This window comes from Tamandua tetradactyla, chromosome 8 (genome assembly GCF_023851605.1).
Source record: "Tamandua tetradactyla isolate mTamTet1 chromosome 8, mTamTet1.pri, whole genome shotgun sequence".
Classification (NCBI taxonomy): domain Eukaryota; kingdom Metazoa; phylum Chordata; class Mammalia; order Pilosa; family Myrmecophagidae; genus Tamandua; species Tamandua tetradactyla.
In genome coordinates, this window is record NC_135334.1 from 123,472,387 (window position 1) to 123,494,494 (window position 22,108).

Sequence of the window (22,108 nt, forward strand, 5' to 3'; positions counted from 1 at the left end):
ATTTTCTGGGGGGTGGGTGGGAGGCTGTATGGTCCGGAAGTCAAACCTGGGTCTCTGGCATGGAAGGCAGGTATTCTACCACTGAACCACCTGTGCACACCCTCTGGTGGTTTCTATTCTATCAAAAAACAAGACAGCTCTAAAAACACTAAATATGGTGTATTCCACTTCCTTCTCAAGTCATGTAAACTGCCAATTATTTCATAAGGTTTAGTATTTTCACATGCCTGAGATATGTATGTATTTATCTACTGCAAACTTACATCAACCATGACAGCTAGGGCTTTGTTATGATGCTGAAAATCTGAGTGGAACATCTCATCTTGTAACCATTTAGCCACACAACTAGACATCTGAGTCTTCAACTGTTCAATGTACTCATCCCTGGGATTAGTAAAATTCCATTTCAGCACCTGAAAAAAAGAAAAAAACAGTGAAAAGATGTCAGCAGTTCTGGGTTCAACTGAAACGAGGTAGAAAACCTTATTTAATACAGCTACAGTTATTAACTTAATAGGATAGTTTAAAATTCAATGAGATACATTTGTAATTAAATATGAAGGCAAAATTTACTCTTATGCTGTCATACTTCTGAAAGATAACTCTGAACGTTTTCTAGGAGTAGAATTTTTAGTAATTCTTACTCAGAATGAGCCAATTATATGTATATATAATGGAAAAATTTAGGGAGCTATGGAATGATCTTTAAGATATTTCAAACATTAAAAGAAAAAGATAAGATACAAAACAGAGTAAGGCATGTCTCCATCTGTGTAAAAGGAAGGGTTATATATTTATACATATACACTTGTATAAGTATGGGACATTTCTGGAGAAATACACACACACAAAAATTGGTAATAATATCTGTCCCTATGGGAGGATTCTGGATTGGAAGGGAGGCATGCTTTTCATCTATATGATACAGTTTTTGTACTGGATTAATTTTTTTTAAAGCCATGTAAATATTTTGGAAAAACTTTAAAATGACCTAATAAAAACAAAACATCAAAATATAAATGGTATAAACTAGTCTTTAGTCATTAAATCTGTCATTTAATATATTGAGGTATAAGGAGTCCATTATATATATATAGTTGATAAAAATCAACAAATACTTCCTATACCCTGATTCTTGAAATTAAACACACATACATACCTCTAAATCATTTCTTTCTATTTGGAGGAAAAATATACAATAGCGTATTCTATAGAGTCTTTAGTAGGAATTAATATTCCCATAGAGTATTTTAGAGAGAGAAAAGAGATATAATTCACAAGGTAAAGATCCAGTTAACTATAAGATGTTTCACAATGAGTCAAATTTCAGATAGCAAGACTATTCTTATGAAACAAAACAAACAAAAACCCCAAAACATCTGGAAGATTTTTATCTCTTCCTTACCTTCAATCCTTTTTCATCTTTCATCCTTTGCTCCTTTCCATTTGGAACAACAATAAAAATAGGACCAGATTTGTCTTCATCCTCCTTTAAACTAGTTTTACTTGGCATTTTCTTTCCTTGTGCACTCTACAACCATGGTTCAGGGAATACTGATTAGCAAGGTCATTCATCTGGGAATATAATGTTGCTTTCCAGTAAAAGGGCACTATATAAGCAAGAGGCCCCATCTACATTTTATTTCACATGAAAGAAACAGATGAGCCTTAGAATCCTGCTTATAATAATGTTTTTGTATATGTTCTCTAGAAATGTTTCTAATAGCATTCTTAACAACTATTGGTTAGTCCTTGGACTGGCATATAGTATAACTGGTAAGCTGCTATTATGATAGATTATTTTTGTTTCTTGGATAGTTCTTTTCTCCTGAAATCTTCAACACCATTTATAGCTACCTATATTAATAAAACTTTGAATAGCATTTAAACATTTCACATCACTTAGCTGAGAGAACTTTACTGCTACTCCCCATATTTACAAATATCTCTATCACATTAATCCCTCTGAGCCTGCTTTTACAAAGAGTTGCTAAAACATTTTAAATACTTAAATCACAAAAGTGGCTTTTAAACATAATCTAAGATTTAGAGTCTTTGAATTAGATGGAAAGAAAATAATGAACACACTATATATGTTTAAGGTAAAAGTTAATTTTAATTACTAGAATTATTATTATTATAGATGCTGCAAGAGTTCACTATCTTAAAGAACCAGAACTTTCTTTCTAGCTCATTGAAATCATTTAGTCAAAACAAATATGAAATAACACATGTGAAAATGCTTTGTAAACTGAAAAACTACTGAAAATAAGATCGATCGCATTAAGAACTGAGTAAAAAAGAGTTGACATTTGTTATCAAAAAATTAAAATAAGCACTTGTTAAATATGGTGTGAGGACAGGGAGAAGGGTAGGAAAAGACAGCTTCATTGGATAGTTTAGGAGATTAATTACCCATTTAAATTAACTCTCTGAGTTAAAGGACCCAAATGTAGAGAAGAAAGATGAATAGCTGCAATATTTAGAAGAACGGTCCCACAGTGCCCATTTTATGAGTGCACAGATGTTGAAGGGATTGGTGATGCGTTGAACAAAGTCACAATGGTGTAAAATATCTAAATAGATGAATCAGAACACCTTCTAGTATGAAGACTTAACTGCCAATTTTGAAGGAGGCCAAGTACCTTTCTTTTCTCAAATCACAATCAACTCCAAAGTTTATTCTGCCAGAGCTACATATGATTCCCTCCTCTTCATTACAGTAGCCATGTAAGCATCTCTAGAGAACTGGATGTTTCTGTTTTAGGGCCTTATTAAAAATGAATATTTGCATAAATAAATACCTTATAATCTGATAATATCAAGAATATATTATATGATATCTTTCCTAATAGAATGTCTTGGTGTACAAAACATAGCTAAAATAAATTCTTCATCTAAGTAAACAGAGATAACCTACCTTTGCTTTAGAGGAAACTCCTAGAGCTTTGGTCTTTTTGCCATCAGGCTTGGGTTCTACAGTGCTGGAAACAGAATCTTCAACAGGTACTTTGAGGAAAAAAATATATGTACAATAATACATAAACGCTCAAGAACAACACTTTATTCTAGGCATGTTAAATACATAATGATGATGAGAAAATTTACAGTTTTATATTTATAAAGTTAAGTATTTTCTAATCTTTTTCCTCCCCCAATTTTTCTTTAAGTATAACCTTAAGAAATCAGTTCAGAAGAATATTGTTTTAAGAAATGATAAGTCTGGAAGAAAAAGGTTACAGGTTAGCATTCTATTTACACATTACAAAATTTTAACAGCAGAATGAAGAAATCAAGAATATTCTTTTAAAGAAGACTGGCTGTTTAGAATGGATCAGTAAACAGCCAAGTGTAGTAGAAGAAAAACTCATTCATAAATGAGTAAGCGGAATTTTATGCTGGTTCAGGTGCCACCTACAGCTGTTTGACCTTGAGCAAGCCAACCTTGAGAACCAAACCTCTTTTGATTAATAAGGTAGATCAAACTAGGTGGTCCCAGTTCCCCTTCCAACTCTAATATCCAATACGAGAAAACTGACTGTAGAAACTGTAATAGGATGGAATATTGGTTTTCTGGAATACTTCAATGTGCTACCCAACACTGTCCCTTTTTTGGACTTGAAAGCCAAATTAATCCTCTTTGTACCCTTAACACAGTTTCTATCATAAAACAGGTACTAGACAAATGCAGGTGAAAGGAGAGTAAGGAGAGTAAGGAGAGAGGGCGGGAGGGCTCGAAATCTAGGCTGTGAGGAACTGTGATGAAAAATGAAGGGTGGGTCTCTTTTTAGCACTCCTTACGGCTATTCCCTTTCCCTTTGGATCCTCCTGAGATAATCACCTGATGCAGGCTGGACTCTGGCTGTAGCTGATCCTCCTAGTGGTTTGGAAGTTGCTTTCACAGGTGCAGCAGGTTTGGCTGGCATGTTAGCTTTGGCTTTCTCTAGCATGGCCAATACCTGATCTTTAGAAGTCGGCTAGAGAGATAACACAAGAAGTGAGAAGCCACATAAAAGATTCACTCATATTATGTTTACTACAGATCTGCTGTTAAAGAAGTGACAGAGCTCTTGGTTTTGAAACACCAATGAAGTAAGAGAGGCAGCACACAGGGTAGGTAAGAGAAGTAACACACATTATGAAGTCACACTCAATTACCTATCCTCCTAGAAGTTCAGAATTTTCACCCTGGTAGAGTCAGCAGATTCTTTAGAAGTTCTAAACTCAATGTTTTGTTTTCTCTCTCATCAGGATTCCAAGTTTGAGACTTACAGGAGGGTAATATGATCTTTTGCTTATATAAATTCACGCTTAATATTTTTCCGTTGGCTTTCAACAACAATAACAAATAGTTTAAATACCTTTAGTTTCCCAGTAGCCTTGGCCATTTTCTCATATCCCAAATGCATCATGAAGAATGGCAAAGCATCTTGGGCCTTCTTTCGCACATCTCCATTGCGATCCTCTAGGCAGGAGTAGAGATGAGGAACACAAAGGATAAGGTCTGAGGGGGTGGAACGAAGAGTAGGTAGTTTCTCAGCCAGCCAGCCTAGAAGCTGCTCCCAAAAATAAAGATTAGTTACACATTTCAAGTGAAAATTTATTATTTATTATTTCAGGCTTAGTAACACTATCAGTCCCAAACACTGAATTAGTTCTACAACTTTCCAATATAAAATTAGTAATTTCATTGCTCAAGAATTGTTCCCTATTTAAATGATAGATGCACTGATAACAATCATCTTTAAGATGACGACACATTCTTTGGACTATATTTGGGCCTGAAATTTTAAAGCTTTAATAGTTCTTGATGAATTATAAAGATGGAAATGTTCACGTATCTTTCCCACACCCCACACCCTCCCCTTTTCTTTAAGTTATAAGAAACATTAAGCTAGAGAAGACCTAAAACATTTACTTTGTCAGAAGACACATTCTACCAGGAAATTGTTTTTGCAATACACTGACAGGTTTTCTCTGAACCGCTAAAACAATTCATACCTGTAATGTTTTTTTTAATTGAAATTTTTATTGAGGTAAGTGTAGCTTCACATGCAATTATAATGATACAGAAATATCCCATGTATACTTGACCCTGTCTCCTCCAATAGAAGCATTTTACAAAACCATATATCACAACCAAGATAGTGACCATTGAAATAATCCATTGATTTCTCAGGCTTTCCCAGCTTTCCCTATACTCATTTGTGTGCATTTAGTTCTATGCAGTTTACCACATGTACATATTAGCATACCCACTAATCAGGACACTGAACAGCCCCATCACAAGGGTCCCTCAACACTGCCCTTTTCTTAGCTGTACCCATCTCCCTCCTCACCCCCACACCTGACCAAATCCCTGGCAACTATAATCTTTTCCCATTTAAAAATTGCATCACTTCAAACATGTTACATACATGCAATCATGGAGTGTGCAACCTTTTGGGATTGGCTTTTGTTGCTCAGCCTAATTCCCTGGAGATTTATTCAAGTTGTCATATGTATCAATAGTTTGTACCTTTTTATTGCTGAATGTCCATGGTATGGATGTACAACAGATTGTTTAACCATTAATTTGCTGAAGGGCATCTGGGCTGTTTCCAGTTTGGGGCTACTATGAATACAGCTGCTATGAACATTTATACAGGTTTTTGTGTGGATACATTTTTATATTTCTGGGATAAATGCCCAAGGGCATAATTACTGGATAACCACATGATTACTTTTATAAGAAACTGCCAAACTTTTTCAGAGTGGCGGCTCCATTTTACATTCCCATAAGCCACGTATGAGGGTTCTCATTTCTCCACATCTCACCAGCATTTGAAATTATTACTATTTTAATTTTAACCATTCTGACAGATGTGTAGTGTTATATTGTAGTTTTAATTTTCATATCTCTGATGGCTAATGATGTTAAACATCTTTTACCTACTTATTTATAATCTGTATATCCTCTTCAGTGATATGTCTGTTCTTGTTTCTAATTTTCTAATTAGCTTACTTTTTTTAAGTGTTGAGTAATTAGAGTTGCTTATATATTCTAGATACTAATCCTTCAACAGATAGAGTTTGAAAATATCTTCTACTCTGCAGGCTCTCTTCTCATCTTCTTGGCATGGTCTTTTGTAAAATAAAAGTTTGTAATTCTAATGAGGTATAATTTATCAATATTTCCTCTCACAGATCATGCTTTGGTATTCATACAATTGGTTTTATATATTGTATCCTGTAACCTTGTTGAACTCATTAGTTGTAAGAGTTTATTAGTAGATTACTTGAGATTTTCTACGGAGACAATCATGTTAACTGCAATTATGGACAGTTTTATTTATTCCTTTTCAATCTGTATGCCTTTCCTTGCTTTTTCTTGCCTTACATCAATGACTAGAGCTTTTAGTACTATGGTGAATAAAAGTAGTGAGAGGCTTTAGGGCTCCTTCCCTTGATAGAAACTCTAAATAACTAGTAAGAACTGGCCAAAACATCTTTCTCAAAACTTCACGCAACAATTAAAGGACTGCAGTAATAGAGCACGTGCAAAATCAATTAAAAAAGCTACTTAAATGCATTAGGATGCTGTCATGGCGCCCCAGCTGTCCCCCTCCTGCGCCCATCGACTTAGCGTGGAGCGGCCCATGTTCCCAATGTGGAAAACTGGCCCAGTTTTGGAGGAAATAGAGTAGCCCTTGTACACATACTGGAAGCATGTATGTCTGGCCTAGTCTACCTGGTGGTAGCCTGGGTGACTCGCTGACCCAGAACCTGCCTTGTTTAGAAGGCAGTTCACAGAGCTCTCCTTCAGAGACTGTGGGACAGCATTTAAATTGTGCTCCCTGGGGCAAGGGACTGCTGGCTGTAGGACATACAAGGCTGTGCCCAAGATCACGAAGTAACTGTTTCTGAGGGAAGAGGAGATATTTGGAAAGAAGTAAATGGGGAAGTTCCTAGAGCCACATTCACATGCCCAAGAAAATATACATGCACCCTAAAGGAGAGCAACTTGCACAACTCAATCTGCAAAGGGTTTCTCCCCCGCCCCAACCTTCATCTTTAGTCTTTAGCTCCTGGCATTCAAGGAAAGTTCTGTCATAACACCAGCTGGATACAAGGTTCAGGAACAGATACCTCATGAGTACAAATTCCAGCAACGACATATTAAAATATCAAAACGTCCAGGTTTCAACAAAGCGTTACAGAACATACAAAGTAACAGGAAGGGATGGCCCAGGAGAAGGAGACAATTAAAGCATGAGAAACCATTCGTGATTAATGAGGAGGAAACCATTAATGAGGAGTAGAACTGGGACATACCAGACTTTAAAAAAGAGATGGAAACTATGAAAAGGAACCAAAAAGAGCAGAAGTCCACAGTAACAGAAATCAAAAATTCCCTAGGAGGGCTCAACAGCAGATTGGAGCTGGCAGAACAAAGAATCAGAAAATAGAGAGAATTGAAATCACTCAGTATGAAGAGCAGAAAGAAGAAAACATGGAGAAAAGTGAACAGAGCCTGAGGAACCTGTGGACACCATCAAGTTATACATCATGGGAGACTCAGAGGGAGAAAGAAAAGAGAAAGGGGCATAGAGAATATGCAAATATATGATGGCTAAAAACTTGCCAAATTTAGTCAAAGACAATCCAAGATACTCAATGAAGTCCAAACAGGATAAATTCAAGGAACTCACAATGCCAACATATAATCAAAATGTTGAATACTAATGATTAAGAGAATTTTCAAAGTCATAAGAGAGAAGTAACATATTACATACAAGGAAGCATCAGTAAGATTAAGTGCCCATTTCTCATGAGAAACCACGGAAGTAAGAAGGCAGTAAGTAGGATGACACATTTAAAGTACTGAATGCAGGGGGGAAAAATTGCTAACCAAGAATTCTGTATCTGGCAAAACTGTTTGAAAAATGAGGGAGTGATTAAGATACTCCCAGAGGAATGAGAGAGTTCATCACTATTAGACCAGCCCTGCAAGAGATGCTAAAGAGAGCTCTGCAACAGACGACAGATGAAGCCACACAAAGAAATAAAGATCTCCAGAGAGGGCAACGACATGGGTAAATATAATGCCAATACTATGTTATTTTTGGTCTTTAACTCCATTTTATTTTTTATAAGATTTAAAAGGCAAATCATAAAATATAAAGAAAAAAAATCAGTGATTTGGGGCTTGTGATTATAAACATGCAACCTGTGACAAGAACCACATAAAGGTCAGGGGTGTGGACACAGGGACACAGTCTGTGTGCACTACTGAAGTTAGCACCAATGGAAATGAGATAATCCCAGATTTAGGATGTTAAATTTAAGTACCATTGTGACTACAAAAATATTGGAGAATATGCAAGCTCACAGAGACAGTAATTAGACTACAGGATGCCAGGAGTGCAGGGGCAAGGAGGAAAGGGGGCATTAATGCAAAATGGGTATAGGGTTTTTGTTTGGAGATTTGGGGAGGTTTTGGTAATGAGAGGTGGTGAGGGTTCTGCAATAATGCAAATGTGATTAATCCCACTAAATGGTGTGCTTGGGAGTGGTTGAGAAGGGAAAGTTAGTGTTGTATATATGCTCACATAATTTAAAAAACAGAGAGAAAAAGAGAAAGAAATAAAAGAAAAAAAAGGAAAGAAAGAAATTAAGAAAGAAGGAGCAAGTGAGCAACTAAAGAGACAATGAGAATTAAATGCAACACGTGATTCTGGATAGGATCTAGCAAGTGAGAAACGGCTGAAGGAGATATTATTGGCATATATGTAAAAACTGGAATTTAGATCATAAGCTTCATATCAATGCTAAATTTCTTGAACTCAATAACTGCACTTAAGGTGATGAGATTAAGTGAACGTCTGTGTTCTGGGGAAATGCACATGGCAGTATCAAGTGTTCAGGGAGCATCATGTGTGCCACCTACACTCATGCTCAGAAAATGGGTTGATGGAGTGACTGGTGGACCAACAGACAGACAGAGAGACAGATAAATGAAAAGACAGATAAAATGATATAGAAAATGTGGTAAAATGTTGAAATTGGTGGGATCTAGGCATGTGGAGACTGGTTACAGGTATGTCAAAAGTTCTCTGTATGGGATTTGTATTGTTTTGTAACTGTCTTGTGTGTTTGAAGTTATTTAAAAAAAAAAGGAGGGAGGAAGTAGTGAGAGTGGATATCCTAGCATGTTCCCAATCTTAGGGGAAAGCTCCCAGTCTTTCACTACTAAGTATGATGTTACAGGTTTTCTGTAGATGCTGTTTATCAAATTGATGTATTTCCCCTACATTCCTCACTTGCTAAGAATATTTACCATGGATTTTGTCAAATGTTTATTTTGCATCAACTGATATGATCATGGGACTTTTCTTCTACAGTCTGTTGATATGAAGGATTACACTGATGGAATTGAAATGTTGAACTTTGTCTTTAAAACCTCTTATTTTACCATTTAAGAGTTCAAGAAAAGAACATCCCACCTTTGAAAGGTTAGTCCTTCCCTATGAAGGTGAAAGGCACGAGTAAAGCATATGATTATACAGTACTAACCTCTTGCCTCAAGAAAGGATTTTCTTTCTTGAGCTCTTCAGCAAGATCTTCTCCCTCCAGCCATTCCTTCATACCAGTCTGTTCTGCCCAAGCATTCACAGTCGCTAGGGCAGCAGCTCGAACGTTGTTCTGAATCAAGAATTAGCAAAAATAACAAGGTTAAAAAGCTTATTGCTACATGAATAGGACAACAGGTTTCTCTAAGCTCCACAAGATCGTAGTTAGGACCATCTTTTCTGAAACAGAATCCAATTCTATTATTGTACTAACATAGAAATATAAAATCCCAACTGTAAAGATCCTGGACTGTTAATTAGGCAAAAAGTGATCTAGGCATAAACTATCACATAATAGGAATAAACTCTTAAGATTTCCTGACCTGAACCTCTGGGGCTCAAATGCCCATGACTATCTGATAAAGAATGCAATTCTTTAAGTCAGAAGTCTCATAATGGTTAAGACTGAAATTGCTAACAATTTGAACATTTAAGTTATGTTTTTATATTAGTTTGCATTCATAGAGATGGATTTGTTAAACCAAAGAATATTAAAATAGAATACTTTCTCAAATTAAGATATAAAAATTAATTCAAATATTCAACCTAGGGCTACCTAGATTGCAACCGAAAATATCACAAATTCCAGGACTGTGAAACTACAAAGATGCTACTGAATTAAGCAAAGATGCTACTGAATTAAGCAAAGATCCTACTCTCGTAGTGTATGGAAAACCTACCAAAAAACCACATGATTGCAAAATTCATGTATTTATTCAAACTTTATCTACAATGATACTTTTATTTTTAACTTCTGAAATGTAACAAAAAAAGCACTGAATTTCCAAGGATGTTTTTCTTAAACTTTTTTTATTGTATAGGATAACATATACACAAAGCAAAGAAACAAATAAAACAACAGTTTTCAAAGCACTCCTCAAAAAGGGGCCACAGGATAGATCCCAAGAGTTTGTCATGGACTACCAAACGATCCTCATATTTTTCCTTCTAGCTACTCCAGAATAGAGGAGGCTAGAGGGTTTAAATACTTCATCATCACAATCAACTCTTTTTTCCTTTTTTTGTGAATAACATATATACAAAAAAAGCTATAAATTTCTAAGCACAGCACCACAATTAGCTGTAGAACGTATCAGACTTTGACATGGGGTACAGTTTCACAATTTTAGGTTTTACTTCTAGCTGCTCTGAAATGTTGGAGACTAAAAAAGATATCAATTTAATGATTCAGTATTCATATTCATTTGTTAAGTCCTATCTTCTCTGTATAATTCCACCATCAACTTTCATCTTTCCATACCTCTCACTGGGGTTGTTTGGGCTATGGCAATTCTAAATTTTTGAAATTAGAAGGGTCTGTCACTAAAATGGGGTAGGAAGATGGAACTATCTGACGTCCTGGAGAGGCTGGGCTAGGTGTCAGGACTTATCTGGATCAGGGACCCATCTGGAAATTGTAGGTTTCTGGCAAGTTACTCTAGTGCCTGGAACCCTTGTGGAATCTTATATATTGCCCTAGGTGTTCTTTAGGATTGGCTGGAATGGTCCTGGTTGGGGTTGGCAGGTTATGATAGGTAGCAAAGTCTACCTATGGCTTGCATAAGAGCAACCCCCAGAGTAGCCTCTCAACTCTATCTATCTGAACTCTCTCTGCCACTGATACTTTATTACTTACACTTCTTTTCCCCCATTTGGTCAGCATGTAATTCTTGACCCCATGGTGCCAGGTATTCATCCCTGGGAGTCCTTTCCCACATCGGCAGGGAGACTTTCACCCCTAGATGTCATGTCCCACATGGGGGGGAAGGCAATGATTTCACTTGCAGAGGTGGGCTTAGAGAGACTGAAGCCACATCAGATCAACAGAGGTCCTCCAGAAGTAAGTCTCAGACATGCCTATAGGTAGTCTAAGCTTCTATGCTACCTACATAAGCTTCACAAGAGTAAGTCTCCTGATGGAGGGCATGGTCTATTGATTTGGGTGTCCCTAAAGTTTGACCCAGTATCAGGAGTTTCCCTGATGGTAAGGTTTAATAGTTCCATATTCTTTCTCCCCTCCCTCAGGGGACTTTGCCAATACTTTTTATTATCTACTTAATATACTCTAGGATGTTTCCAGGCATTACAATTGTCTATATAGGATTAAAGGACCTCTTTCTCATTCTGTGCTCTCTGTGTTTCAGTTTTTCAAATAAGCTACACAGAGAGGTTGAATTAGATTATGCAAGACAGAAAATTTTAGTTCCAAATCAAATAGACCTTTCTTCCATTGGTCTCAAAGAGTATGTGTGGTTCTAAAACACAGACACTGTCTTCCTTACCCCTATGTCCTGAATTACTTTAACCCCAACTTGTTCAGCTTCATTCTTATCTCTAAATATCAGGTTATATATAAAAACAGCCTCACGAAATCCAGAAATAATAATCACCACTCCAGACTTAATGTGTCTTGCTCTAAAAGCTTACAATCTAGGCCTCTGTTTTCTTATAAGCATTTTCTAAAGGTCACCATACCATTGTTGTTTTTTTGTTTCTGGCTTATTTTGTTTCACCAAATGTCCCACATGTTCATTCACATCATTGCATGCCTCACGACATTGTTCCTTTTTGTAGCAGCACAGCCTTTGCTCATGAGTATATACCATTGTTTGCCAATCTACTTCTTTCAGGGCATCCTTCAGCCACCTGCTTTCATCGGGCATCATGGACAGGGCCCAAAGTCCAGAATTCATTAACATTCTCAATTTTAGATAATTTCATTGTTCCCAAGAGACAGAAGACCAAAAAACACACCCTCACCAAACAGGAAATCTAAACCTCCTCTTAACTCTTGTCCCTCACTCCATTGTTTACATCTGCTGTTGCTGTGGTAGTACAAATGGTTTCCTTTTGAAGATATCTCATGGCATGCAATAGCAGTTTTCCTCCTGTACACTGGACTCAAACACTCTTTATACAAAAATCACATCTCTGAAGTAATTTTTACAAGAACTCATTCATATTTCTATTGGAGTCAGTGGGACTTGTAGGTCTATACAACCCCTTTCAATCTTGTTCATCTTCAATATGGTAATATTACTTCTAGACCCACTAGAGAATCACCTTTGCTCCTATCTATTCCCTTACGTTGGAGTTCAATCTCATTAGCTACCGGTTCACTCTAGCTTCTATGCATCTCTAAGTCCTCTGTATTCTATATTATAAGTCTCTGATTATACCTTTATGTTGGTCATAAAGTATCTGTAAAAGGTGTTTCTTGATTCCACCATTTTATCTTTTTTTATTTTGTCAGATCTATATATTCTTTTCCCTTTTTCTCTCTGTATTCGTTAGATTACCCTTAGTGGCACTCTTCACTTCTGTGACCCTCTCCAGACCTCCCTCTGTCTTTTTTTTCCCCCCAGCCGGCAGAACTCCTTCTAGTATTTCTTCTAGGGCTGGTTTCTTGCTGACAAATTCTTTCAGGACTTCTTTGTTCTGTGACAGCTTTAATCCCTCCCTCAATTTTAAAGGACAATTTGGCTGGGTACAGAATTCTTGGCTGGAAGTCGTTCTCTTTCAGGATCTTCAATATATCATACCACTGCCTTCTCGCCTGCAGGGTGCTAGATGAGTAGTCTGAACTCAGTCTTATTTGATTTCCCTTGTATGTAGTAGATTGTTTTTCTCTTGTGGCTTTCAGGGTTTTCTGCTTCTCTTCCACACTTGACAGACTGATTAGTACGTGCCTTGTGGAAGGCCTATTTAGATTTATTCTGTTTGGAGTTCTTCGGGTTTCTTTGACTTGTATATTTATGTCCTTTATGAGGGTTGGGAAGTTTTCCCCCATTATTTCCTCAACTACTCTTCCTAGCCCTTTACTCCTCTCTTCTCCTTCTGGGACACCAATGATTCTTATATTTGTGGGCTTTGTTTTGTTTATCATTTCCCTGAGTTCCCATTCAATTTTTTCGATTTTGTTTGCCATTTGCTGTTTGGAGTCTTCAAAGTCAATTATCCTATCCTCTATATCACTTAAACTTTCTTCTATCTCTTCAGATCTTGTGTTGGGTGCCTCTAGTGTGTTTTTTTATTTGGTCAACAGAGTCTTTAATCTCTGTGATTTCTGCTATTTTTCTATTTATTCTTTCAAATTCCTCTTTGTGCTCTTCTACTGTCTTCTTGATCTCCTTTATGCCATTTGCTATCCCACTTATTAAGTAGAGTTATCTGAACATCTTTGATTAGTTGTTCCAACGTCTGTGTCTCCTCTGGTGTTTTAATCTGGTCATTAGGGCTATATCTGTCTGAATTGTGATATGCTTAGTGATCTTTTGCTGTCTTCATTGCATGTAGATAGCTTGATTGACTTACTTTGGGAGTTGATTTCCTTCAGTTGTCTAAGGCCTTGTGTTTGCAGGATGGTTGTACAGCAGGGAGCGGGGCAGGGGTGGGCACTCAGTGTGGTGATTTCTTTCAGGGCATGTATGGGTGCAGGTTGGGGATCTTATGCTGGTGCTTGTGAACGTGGGTGCCCAGCGGTCAGGGAGGATGTAGCTGTGCAAGTGCACCGGTCTGGGGGACATAACCCTGGTGTGTGCTTGTCTAAGGCATGGGGTATTTTGTGTGCAAGCGTCAAGCTGTGGCAGCAGGCTGGCGTTACACCTTCGTGGGTTAGGGGCAGATGTGACCTGGCTGCATAGGTCGGCACTTTCTCAGAGCTGGGAGTGAGGCTGAGGGCTGTGTGCATGTGTGGTTCTAGGACTGCTGTAATGTGCAGTTTCCAGAGCTGAATGATGGGATTGGGGGCCCATGTGCATGAGTGGGCCTAGGAGTGCTGTAAACGGATGCACTGAGCTCGGGGAGGGCAGGGTGAGGCTGTATGACACTACAGGTGCGGGGGTGGGGGTTGGGGGTGTTTGGCTGGGGTAGCTTAGGTATGGAGGTTAGTGCCCACAATCTTCATGTGTTGGTAACAGCCTGCAGAGAACAGGGAGAGGGGTTAGTGCTGGGGACGGGTGCAGGAGAGGTGAGGAGGGGTGCAGTAAGAGGTGGGTTGGGCTGCACATGGGTTGGGGGTATGGAGCAGGTCTGTGCACTGGGGGCTGGTGGGGTGGGGGTACCTGGAATGCGGGGTATGGGAATGGGTAAGGGGGTTCAGGTGTGTGGGGTGTGAGGTGGGTCACTGGTGACAGGATTGTGCTGGTGAGGGTAGCATGTCCAAGGAACGCAGTCTGGTTTACTTTCTAATCCCATGTGCCCGTCCGTGTACTCCCACGGGCTCCACAGCTCCGCACCTCTAGGCCAGGCTCTAGCTTTCTGCCTCTCAGTTCCTCTGCCTCTGCAACTAGGGCTACCCCATGTGGTGCAGAAGGCTCTCCCAGGTCAGCCGCACTCCCAAATTGCTGCCTCAGTCACCCTCCTGTCCCTTCTCTAACTTTTCCGTGGAGCAGTGCTAATCTCAGGCTGCTCTAGTCGGTCATCTTCCTGGAAGTCTCCAAGTACATTTTAACAGGTAGTTATAGGACAGATTTTAAAGTTTGGTATAGGATACAGTTTCACAATTTTTCATTTTTTCTTCTAGCTTCTCCAAGATACTGGAGACCAAAAGAAATAGCTATACAATGATTCAACAGTCATACTCATCTGTTAAATCTTATCTTCTCTGTTATACTCCTCCTTCTCTTTAAATAACATATATACATAAAAGTAATAAATTTCAAAGTACACTGCAACACTTAGTTGTAGAACAAATCTCAGTGTTTGGTATGGGTTACAATTTCATGACTTTAGGTTTTTATTTCTAGCTGCTCTAAGATACTGGAGGCAAAAGAAATATCAGTATAATGATTAAGCACTCATACTCATTTGCTAAACCTACCTTCTCTGTGTAACTCCACCATCAGGTTGGGTCTTTCTCCCACTCTTTAGAGGTATTTGGGCTATGCCCATCGTAACTTTTTCAAGTTGAAAGGTGCTGCTGATAATATGGGATGGGGGTTGGAACTAGGTGCTACTCTGGAAAGGCTGGCCTCTCCACATTTCAGGACTTACCTGGTCCAGGGACCCATCTGGAGGTTGTAGGTTTTGGAAAGTTACCCTAGTACAGCAGTACTTTTTACAATGTCATAATCATAATAGCAATCATTTATTGAATGCATATTACATAAGACAGGCATGATGCAATGCACTTTATATACAGATTCTAATTACACAATATTTACACAAATAAACTGAGTTTACCTAAGGGTCACAAAGCCAGTAACATGTCTGATCACCTTACTACTAGATGGAAGACAAAAATATTTACTATTTTAATCCCTAAAATTCTCTTCTTTAAAAAGCATATCAACTCTTCACATGTGCTCTAGGAAAGAGAATTATTTTCAGCCCAAGAATGCGGCTGGCCTTTTCCGGACAGTGCTATGGTGAAAAGAGGTAAGTTTACCTTGCTGTCTCCAAGGACGGTAATGACAGGGATACCCAAGTTCTTCACATGTTGCTTGATGTTTGGGCCCATGGCTACTGCCAACTGCTGCAGGATGTTCAATGTCTGTTGCACCTGAGATGAAAAAGCCAAGATTTTATGTGCAAACCATGAGTAAGCTATGCTCGAAGTTTTGCAAGTTTGCTGCTATGTAGAATACAGTAGGAGGTTTCTAGTCTACTTAAGAGATAGGGAAATCAACTTGTTATGATGTTATTCTAATTGGCTAGTACTTTTTATGCCATGGTCTCTTCTTTTATCTGTTCATAGACTGAATTACTAGAATTTTAGAACAGTGATCACAATTCTTTATCATTTTAAGTTAAGGTAAAGTTTAGTTTAAGAAAACCCTGACTCAAAAATCCAAATTTAAAAGTTAGAAATGAAGCATATTTATGTATATAAGAGGTTATATAAAAATATATTTAATATTGGATTCCTATAAAAAGCAAATTCTGAAATTCATGAAAATTTTATTAATAATGCTGTCTTCCACAAACCTATCTTGAGGCACACTTAAGAAATTAAAGGAAGGTACTTCTACTTTAAAGCAAATAAAATGACCACTCATTTTTGCTAGTGAAAGTAGTACTGAAAATGAACCTCTAGAAAAAATAAAATAAAAAAGAACAGACTTATGCTGTACATACCAAGATTTTATTTGAATCATTGAGCCGGCCCTTCAAGGCAGCTGGAAGTTCACCTATGTTTGGTTGGATAAATTTCGCTTCATTGATAATGCCTGCTACTTCATCTAAGCCTTCTTTCCTGATCTTCCAATTCTTGTCACCAATCTTAGACACCAACTCTGAAGTGATTTTATCACTGAAAAACACAAGTCAGAACCCTTCATTCCAGATCCCTAAAAGAATAATCATGTCATAGAAATACCCTTGACTGAGTTCAGAGAGAAAATTAAAAATTCACTGCAAAATATCAAATGTGCCATTTCAGAGACTGAAATCTACCTGATCTCCGTCCTGGGCAACAGATCAACAACATCACTGCCCCCTTCATCTGGCTCATCTCCATCTTCTCCTTCATCTGTACCAATCACAGTGTGCTTGGAAATCCCTCTTGTTGGAGCAGGTGGGCTCTGTCCTTGCATCTACACACAAGCAAAGAAATGATGAAAGTAATTAACCTGAGGAAGGATGTGTGAATAAACATATTAGACAGACAAGTGCCTGTGTTTATTCGTAATACTTAATATTACTTAATACAGCAGACATTTTAATCCCTACTTAGTTTCCAATTTTGAATCTACATGGTAAAATTTTTTTTTTTTACATTTTTATTGTGAAATATAGTATCTAAACAAAAAATCAATAAATTTCAAAATACATTTCGACAAGTAGTTATAGAACAGATTTCAAAAGTCTGGTATGGGTTACAGTCCCACAACTTCCTGTCTGTCCCTCTAGCTGCCTCAAGACACTGAAGACACTGAAGACCAAAAGAAACATGAATATTCTGATTCAGCAGTCATACTTATTTGTTAAGTCCCATCTTCTCTGTTATAATTCCTTCCTGTCCCTTCATTTTTCTCCCTGTCTTCAGGAATTTCTGGGACATATCCATTCTAACTTTTTCATGTTGAAACATGGTATCAACACTATGGGTTAGGGGGTGGTACTAGTTGATGTTCTTGGAGAGGCTGCCCTTCTGGGTTTCAGGGCTCATCTGGCCTAGGAACTATCTGGAGGTTGTAGGTTTCTGGAAAGTAAACTTAGTAGGATGAAACTTTTGTGGATTCTGTGATAGAGCCCTAGGTATTCTTTAGGGTTAATAGGAATGATAGTGGTTGAGGTTGGCAAACCACAGCAATTAGCAATATCTACCTGATGTTTATATAAGAGTAGCCTCCAGAATAATCTCTTGACTCTATCTGAACTCTTAGCCACTGATACCTCATTTTGCTACATTTCTTTTTCCCCTTTTGGTTAGGAAGGTGTTGTTGATCCCACGGTGCCAGGGCCAGGCCCATCCCTGGGAGTCATGTCCCATGTTGCCAGCAAGTCTTACCCCTAGGCATTATGTCCCACATGGGGGGGAGGGCAATGATTTCACTTGCAGAGTTGGGCTTCCTTTTAGAGACCACATCTGAGCAACAAAAGAGGTTTTCCTGAAAGCAATTCTTAGGCATAACTATAGGTAGGCTTAGCTTCTCTGCTACAGAAAAAAGCTTCATAAGAGCAGGCCTCAAGACCAAGGGCTTGGTCTATTACCCTGGGAGTTCCTAAGGTTTGAGAGAGTATCAGGGTTTTCCCAAATGGGAAAGTTGAATAGTTCTCTAAGTTTTTTTCTACTCCTTCAAGGGACTTAGTCTTTAATTATACCGTTAACTAACTGCTCAAAATAATCTGTTATGTACCCGGGTTTTACATTAAGCTAATCAGAATTACAAGCCCTTGCTCCCATTCTGGCCTCCTTGTGTTTGGGTTGCTAAAATGAGCTATTAAGGCAGAATGATTATTACATATTACATTATATGCTACAGAAATTTAGGTTTTGGACAAAATAAATCTTTCTTTGGTTTCATACAGTAGGTGAGATTCTAAAATATATACAATATCACCGTGTATTCTGAAGTATGTATATTCATGTATCACCATGTATTCTGAAGTATGTATGTATATTTATATACCACCATGTATTCTGATGTATGTATATTCATCTATCACCATGCATTGTAAAGTATGTATATTCATATATCACCATGCATTCTGATATATGCATATTCATACATCACCATGTATTGTGAAGTATGTATATTCATATATCACCATGTATTCTGATCAACCTTTGTCCCAATCAGATCATCTTCATTCTTATCTTTAATTGAAGCATGATCTTTTTTTTTTATTTCTTTAACAGTTGTATGTAGCAATACTGATTTTCAGAACTGCAGAACTCCACCTCTGAGTCTTAGGGGTCACACAGGTTCCCAAAGTTCTGGGGAAATACCAGGTTATATACATACAGCACAGCATCTCAGAATCTAATCATAACACTTACAGCTCTGGACTAAATATGACTGCTATTCAAGTCTGCAATCTAGGCCCCAATTTCCTTATAAGTATTTCCTAAAAGAGACCATACAATATTGGCTCTTTGGTTTCCCGCATATTTTGCACAATATAATGTCCCCAAGGCTCATGCACCATTGTTGTATACCTCATGACTTCGTTCCTACATCATGGATAATGTCCAAAATAAATAATCCATGTCTTATAGACCCCGTACCTGCTAAACAATCATCAGCTCTCTCAATTTTAGACAGTTTTCAATGGTCCAAAGAGTCAAAGAGCCAATACATATGGCCTCACCAAACAGCAAATCTAAACCTTCCCCATTTCTTGCCCCTCCCCTCCATTTATTTACCCCTGATATTGCTGTGGTACTGTTGCTGTCTTCTAGTTAACTATAGTCTGCAGTATGCAATACGGGTTGCCCCCATACCCTTGTATTATTAACTCGTCGTATAAGCTCAAATCTTTGAAGTCCTTCATACAAGCACTTATTTATAATTAGAGTTAATTGGTAGGATACATGACTCTATACATCCCCTTCCAATTGTATTCACCTTCAATATGCCAATGTTACTTATTACTCTACTAATGAACTACCATCACTTCTATCTGCTCCCTTACATTTAAGTTCAACCTCACTGGATAACCATTTATCCATTTCTACCTTCTGTGTACCTCCAAGTCAAACTACACTGTGAGCCTCTGAATTTGTCTTTACCAGAGTCATAATGGGGAAATCATATGACACCTATACTTCTGTGTCTGACTTATTCCACTCAGCATTATGTCCTCAAGGTTCATCCATGTTGTCATATGCTTTGGAACCTCATTTCATCTTACTGCTGCATTAATATTTCATCGTGTATACATTTCACATTTTGTTTATCCACCCTTCTGTTGATGGGCACTTGGATCGTTTCCATCTTTATGCAATTGTAATTAGTGCCACCATAAACCTCAATGCATAAATGTCTGTGAGAAGAGCTGAAAGCAGTGACACTAGGCATATACCAAGTATTGGTATTGCTGGGTCATAGGGCAACTCGATGTTTAATTTTATGAGAAAACTGCCAGACTGTCTTCCATAGCAGCTGTACCATTATACAATCTCACCAGTAGTGAATAAGTATCCCAATTTTTCCATATCCTCTCCAGGATCTATAGACCTGCGAAACACCTCCAAGACCTAGTTTGATAGCAGCATTCTTATCGGTGTGAAGTGATAATCCCATTGTAGCCTTGATTTGCATTTCTTTATAGCTAATGAAGACAGGAATCTCTTCATGCGCTTTTTACTCATTTGTATTTTCTCTTTGGAGAAATGTCTATTCATATTCTTTGCCCACTTTATCACTGGGTTATTTTTCTTTTGTTGAATTGTACAATGTCTTCCTGTACACAGGATATCAAACCTTTATCTGATATGTGGTTTCCAAATATTGTCTCCCATTGAGTCAGCTGCCTCTATCTTCTTGACAAAGTCTTTTGAGGCACAGAAGCTTTTGATTCTGAGGAGTTCCCCCTTTATCTATTTTCATTGCCTGTTCTTTGGGTGTAAAGTTTAAGAGGCTATCTCCTATTACTAGGTCTTGGAGATGTTTCCCCAAATTTTTTTCTATAAGAGTTTCATGGTACTGGCTCTTATATTTAGGTCTTTGATCCATTCTAAATTAGTTTCTGTATAGGGTATACAGTAGGGGTCCTTTCCATTCTTTTGACTACTTATATCTAATTCTCCCATGTCCATTTATTGAAAAGACTATTTTGTGCCAGTTCAATGGATTTGGGGGCCTTGTGTCTAAGATTAATTGACCATAGATTTGATGGCCAATTTCCTTCTGGGTCATCAATGCTTCTTATATTTGTACTCTGTGTTATCTATCATTTCCCTGTTCCATTTTTTCCATCTTTCTTGCCATCTGTTCCTTTGTACATTTGAGTTCAACCGCTCTTTCTTTTTGCTCACTTACGCTTTCTTCCACCTCTTTAAATCTACTGTTGTGTGTCTATAGTATATTTCTAATTTGGTCTACAGTATCATTCATTTCTGTGAGATCCGCTATTTTTCTATTTGCTCTTTCAAATTCTTCTTTATGCTCCTTCAGTGTCTTCTTAATATATTTATGTCATCATGAACATCCTTGATTAGCTATTCCAAGCTGCATCCCCTCCAGTGTTTTAATTTAATCACTTGGCTAGCCATATCTGCCTGAATCCTCATGTGCTTAGTGATTTTCTTTCTGAATTGGGGACATATGTTTGTCTTGATGAGGTTATTTTTCTAAGTTGCTTTCCTTGACTTGTCTATGGTTTTGTATTTGCCTGGGTTTACATTGAAGGTCCCCTTTTGCAACTGGTTTGCCAGTGATTACTTGCCAAACCAAGGCCCAGATCTCTTAGGGGGGATGCAATTCTACTCGAGGCATCTCAACAGATGGGGCTCTTAAGTCACCTCTTCCCCTCAGTCTCACCTCTCCCTGGCTGTGGTGGCCAGCTGAGCAAGATGGTGGTGGGAGTAGAGTGGGTATTCTGGGCACCTGATAATTCTCAGTGGCCGGCAGGGTGGTAAGTCCCAGCGGGCCGAGAAAGGCCTCTCGTTCCCTCAGGAAACCGGCCTGCCATGCCCATGGGGGAGGAATGCCAGTCACCACAGCTGGGGAACAGTTCTGTGTGGGATGATCTCGGCAGTTCCATCATGAATAATGTGCAGCTGATCACTAAAATCCCACAAACAATTGTGCCATGCAGTTCCTGGCCATTCATCAGCCATACTAGAGGTCAGACCAAATTCTACTCCTTACCACACTGCCATCTTGCTGTGCCCACACAATTTGCAAAAGTATTTTTAGACCAAGATTAGGATCTGACTTCTCAATCAGGAAGCAATTTCAGTTAGAATGCTTACTCAAGGAACATCAGGGTTTTTTATGTTAAATTTTAAGAAATGTTTTCTTAATGTACTTTTTGAATTGTAAAATATCCATAATGCTTGAAATTCCAAAGGAAAAAAAGGAAATAAGGAGGAAAATCTCCCATAC

The 22,108-nt window shown here is 38.1% G+C and overlaps 1 protein-coding gene and 1 long non-coding RNA gene across 6 annotated transcripts in view; one reads left to right on the top strand and one right to left on the bottom strand.

Moving 5' to 3' along the window:
• The window catches only part of CKAP5 (cytoskeleton associated protein 5), a 131,449-nt gene that overhangs the window by 27,218 nt on the left and 82,123 nt on the right, over window positions 1–22,108 (bottom strand). For all 4 annotated transcript variants that reach the window (XM_077114587.1, XM_077114589.1, XM_077114588.1 and 1 more), the window contains exons 21-29: window positions 17,007–17,146; window positions 16,689–16,863; window positions 16,000–16,113; window positions 9,556–9,684; window positions 4,362–4,556; window positions 3,842–3,977; window positions 2,921–3,009; window positions 1,406–1,531; window positions 264–413 (exon numbers count right to left, since the gene is read on the bottom strand). In XM_077114587.1, the coding sequence (XP_076970702.1) occupies window positions 264–413; window positions 1,406–1,531; window positions 2,921–3,009; window positions 3,842–3,977; window positions 4,362–4,556; window positions 9,556–9,684; window positions 16,000–16,113; window positions 16,689–16,863; window positions 17,007–17,146 (1,254 nt within the window). The remainder of the gene's footprint in view (window positions 1–263; window positions 414–1,405; window positions 1,532–2,920; window positions 3,010–3,841; window positions 3,978–4,361; window positions 4,557–9,555; window positions 9,685–15,999; window positions 16,114–16,688; window positions 16,864–17,006; window positions 17,147–22,108) is intronic.
• Window positions 2,595–17,229, top strand: LOC143644934 (uncharacterized). 2 transcript variants are annotated; one of them, XR_013156976.1, is made up of 4 exons: window positions 2,595–2,730; window positions 4,043–4,113; window positions 15,896–15,989; window positions 16,993–17,229. It is a non-coding gene; the product is annotated as an uncharacterized LOC143644934 (long non-coding RNA). The 2 variants fall into 2 exon arrangements; XR_013156975.1 differs by lacking the exons at window positions 2,595–2,730; window positions 4,043–4,113 and adding an exon at window positions 4,140–4,278.